General features: G+C 39.0%; 1 protein-coding gene across 1 annotated transcript in view; it reads left to right on the top strand.

Moving 5' to 3' along the window:
- Window positions 1–3,444, top strand: part of LOC107566663 (uncharacterized) — a 6,215-nt gene extending 2,771 nt beyond the window's left edge. Inside the window, exon 6 of the mRNA XM_016252165.1 lies at window positions 1,856–3,444. Within this exon, the coding sequence (XP_016107651.1) occupies window positions 1,856–2,590 (735 nt within the window). The 3' untranslated portion in view covers window positions 2,591–3,444. The remainder of the gene's footprint in view (window positions 1–1,855) is intronic.
- The last annotated feature ends 841 nt before the right edge of the window (window positions 3,445–4,285 follow it).

The raw sequence follows: 4,285 nt of genomic DNA, 5'->3' as shown, positions 1-4,285 counted from the left end.
CAAACAAGAAGTTCTGACAGAGCATCACAAGACATCACAGAACCTAACAGTGAACTGACATGGCCACAGGACACAACTGTACAGTCTCCCGAGCAGCCGGCACAGTCACCGTGGCATCATGAAACACCCAGACCCCAGAGAAAAAGCCTCTCGAGCTATGACCCATTCATAACCTGTAAGATTCATTTCTGTTTTCTAACATTTATTCACTGCTAGTGTAAGTAGGACTGGGTAAAAATATAAATTTCTCGATTTTAATCAATTCTCATTTTTGCAAAACGATATTGATTCTTAAATACCAAGAATCGATTAGTCTAGCCTGTTTTCAGTTAATGAACGGAACACTGTAGCGCATCCCATCCAATAAATCACAATAAGCTTTGTGCTTTGTTACGTTTGATATAACACAAAGTCTCAAGTTTCAAATTATGAATAAATCTGTCAAGTTATGAGAGCCACTATTTAAATGTTTATATATGAGTGCAAATAGCCCACCTTGTTGTCAGAAGCTACTCTGCCCACCAACGTGTGATTGGGCTAGTCGACACTACAAAAGAAGATTGAGTTTGAATCTGCCTTTTGCCAAACTTTTTTTTTTCTCCCTTTTCAAATGTCACATCACATCAGAAAGGCATTTATTTTAAATAAAAATGAAGGAAATAATCGAAAAGTTGAAAATGAAGTATCTGGTAGGGTAGGTGTAGGGAGGGCTTTACTGTCCCAATAAGGTGGCATCCATTTAATAATTTGAATTAAAATTATAATTTACACTCAATACGTTACTGCATACTGTTTTATAATGTACTACAGTTCTATAGTTGTCACTAGTTGCAATAAGTGGTATAAATAGCAGAAAATCCTGCTATTTTAACAGTGTAAATAGAATCTACAGCCATTTTCACTTAGTATAAATAGCATATCGCTAAAAAAATACTGCTATTTTCACATGGTGTAAATAGCATCTATTGCTAAAAAATATGCTATTTTTGTAAATAGTATCTAATTGCTATTTACACTATTTACACACTTAAATAGCAGAAAATCCTGCTATTTTAACAGTGTAAATAGAATCTACAGCCATTTTCACTTAGTATAAATAGCATATCGCTAAAAAAATACTGCTATTTTCACATGGTGTAAATAGCATCTATTGCTAAAAAAATATGCTATTTTTGTAAATAGTATCTAATTGCTATTTACACTATTTACACACTAAGTGCAAATAGCCACTGCCTTTAAAAAAAATGTAAATCTAGCATGTACTGTACCTGATATATCCAAGATAATCAATAATGAATCGAATCGCAAGCTTGTGAATCAGAATTGAATCGTGAAATTTGTGTCAAAACCCAGCCCTAAGTGTAAGGCTCGTTTCATAGCTTGGGTAGTGTGGTAAACTTTGCAATTCCTGTGTTTGTTTCAGCACTTCTCCATGACATATTAACTAAACAAGAAATTCTTATGGAGCAGCAGAGGAAGATTATGAGGATGGTGCAAGATCTCAAAGCAAACAATGTTTCCGAGATCACAGAGGCTAACCATTTAAGTCCAAAACAATGTCCAGTTGAAGATTTGAGGTCATTAACTTCCCTGGAAAGTCCGGAAACAAGACTAAAAGTGGTAAGTTACTCATAGTTGCCTACTGTTATTGTACAAGTTTTATTGTAGTTACTGTTATAAATAAATGGTGTGTGTGTTTAATCTAAAAAAAAAATTTGAATAATTAATCTAATTTGGTAAGTCTAAAATCAATATTATTCAGCACTAGATTTAGCCGATTCAATCCGTTCATATCAGTGAACAACAAACTGCACAGTGGGTGCTTGGCACTTTCAAAATCAATTCTGTTAAACAGGAAACATACAGTGAGAGCGGAGAAGATGAAATGGCATTCAAGGATGAAGAATCCTGTCCGGTACAAATAGGAAATCAACAGGCACCAAAGATGGGCAAACCCTGTGGACCTACATGTGGAAAGAAATGTACAGAGAAGATCCTGCATGTTCGAAGAAAAGAAATATTTGATGCCTATCAGGACATGTCACACAGCGACAAATGGGCTTTTGTATTTCACTCAGTCACCCAATCACTGAAAACACGTCTCACGACGGCAGGTCCCAGCAGACGCAACAAGACTTTTCAGTATCATCTAAATAACAGCCTCGGGCAACCTCAAGATGTTTGCAAAACCTTCTACCTTACCACACTGGGATACCACCCAAAAAACGACAGAGTGATTGTCAGCGTGACAGGCAACACATCCGGTGCCGTTCCTCCTCCAGACCGCAGAGGGCGACACCCACCTGCCAATAAAATAGATCTGTCGCCAATTTACCAACACATTGAATCGTTCAATCCAACTATCAGTGACAATAAATGTGAACACGCTGAAAGCAGACGATATTTACCAAGCAATGTAACTGTCATGAAGATGTACAAAGACTTTAAAGGCAAAAGTTCAACTGCGTGTTCATATGAAACCTATAGGAAAGCCATAAAAGACATGAATATAGGTTTCAGGAAATTGAGCGCGGAAGAGTGCAAAGAGTGTCTGGAACGCGGTATTCACATTAAGACTGAGCATCTCTAAAGCAAACAGTAGCAAATAAACGCTGTGCCTGTTGTCACACTGTGCTAAATTTAAAATAAGAGCATGACTTCACTCGACTTTGTATATTATTTCTGCGGCAAAAGTTTTGGCTACATTTTACACCTCAGTGACCCATACAAATGTTTATGACCCCAATATACTTCAAACGAAGTAATTTTTCGTTCTTCATTTGGGGGCAAAAAGTTTGAAAAGGCTGAGCGATGGTATACTGTTTTTAAACGTTTCAACACCCTCGCGCTGCTGGAGGCGGGGTGTAGATTAATGTGAATGTCGCGCCGCTCGTGCGTATCCCCTAAACACAACAATAAATGCCTTCTCTGAATCTTTAAAGTCTCTCCGCGAGCGATCGTACAGGTGCAGAAACATTTGTTCCAGCTCAGCTATTCAGTCAACGATCGTATACAACGATCGATTGGCAGAGCGCAAACAACTAACACCTGGTTATTTTAGGCAATTAAGGCCATGTCCACACGTACACGGGTATTTTTAAAAACTGAGTTTTTCCTCCTTCCGTTTTTAAAAAAACCTCCGTCCACATGAACACGCAAACGCATGCTACGAAGCACTGTCAAGAGCATGCCAAACCAACAGGTGGCGATATAATCTCAACCGTAAAGCCATGTTGGCCAATCAGAAGCCTGAAAAAGTTTCCAGTAGGCGGAGAAAACAGCGCAGGCGCCGATGTCACAAGCCAACTCTGGTTTCGCTGGCTACATGATAAAACTGCAACCGGAGTTTTTGAAAATCTTCACCCTGGCAGGCATTTTCAAAAATGCCTTTGGTTTCAGTGACCTTGTGCTGCGTTTGCGTGTGGACAAATGGCCAAACCACATAGAAAAAGCTGCGGTTTGAAAAATAACCGCGTTCGTGTGGACGGGGCCTTTGGCTTGTGACGTCGGAGCCTGCGCTGTTATCTCCGCCTACTGGAAACTTTTTCAGGCTTCTGATTGGCCAACATGGCTTTACGGTTGAGATTATATCGCCACCTGTTGGTTTGGCATGCTCTTGACAGTGCTTCGTAGCATGCGTTTGCGTTTTCATGTGGACGGAGATTTTTTGGGGGAAAAATTCAGTTTATAAAAATACCCGTGTATGTGTGGACATGGCCTTAGAAATCCTGTGCCGAACATGTCCCCGGGAAGTGGCACGTCTGGTCACCTTAGTTTGGTGAGCTGTTTCGAACTGCCAAAACAAACTTCATTTCGGCCTGATTTTGTTGGAAATGACATCAAAATGACATGAATTCGATTTCATTTGAAGTATATCAGGGCCCTTACAGCGTTAGAAAATGGATGAAAAATACAGTAAAGTCACATCAGTTTTGAAAAACAGCAAGATAATTAGATGAATTCACATTTATTTACCTGCACTTTCTATTTGTATATTGTTTACTTTGCATCACGTTTTGTTGTTGTAGGCCTCTACAGATTTCGTTTGAATTTTTTCCCCTGAAGATGAGATTGAGAAGTGTTATAACAGCATCAGTTATCTAACTAGAAAAGAGCTAGTGCTGGTGAAGTTAAGCATTCTGAACCAGCAAAGCTTTCAACACTATAGTATCGGAAAAAGGTTTATTACGTGAAGCTTTTCGACACTGTTTATGCTGTGGCTATCTAGTGGTCATAAAAATGAATAGCACCTTCCAAAGGGCTGTGTTCCATTACAGCTGCTGGT

Source organism: Sinocyclocheilus grahami, unplaced genomic scaffold (assembly GCF_001515645.1).
Source record: "Sinocyclocheilus grahami isolate Dianchi unplaced genomic scaffold, SAMN03320097.WGS_v1.1 scaffold1091.1, whole genome shotgun sequence".
In the NCBI taxonomy this organism is placed as follows: Eukaryota; Metazoa; Chordata; class Actinopteri; order Cypriniformes; family Cyprinidae; genus Sinocyclocheilus; species Sinocyclocheilus grahami.
Note: the sequence above shows the minus strand (reverse complement) of the source record. Positions and strands in the feature narration are given on the sequence as shown.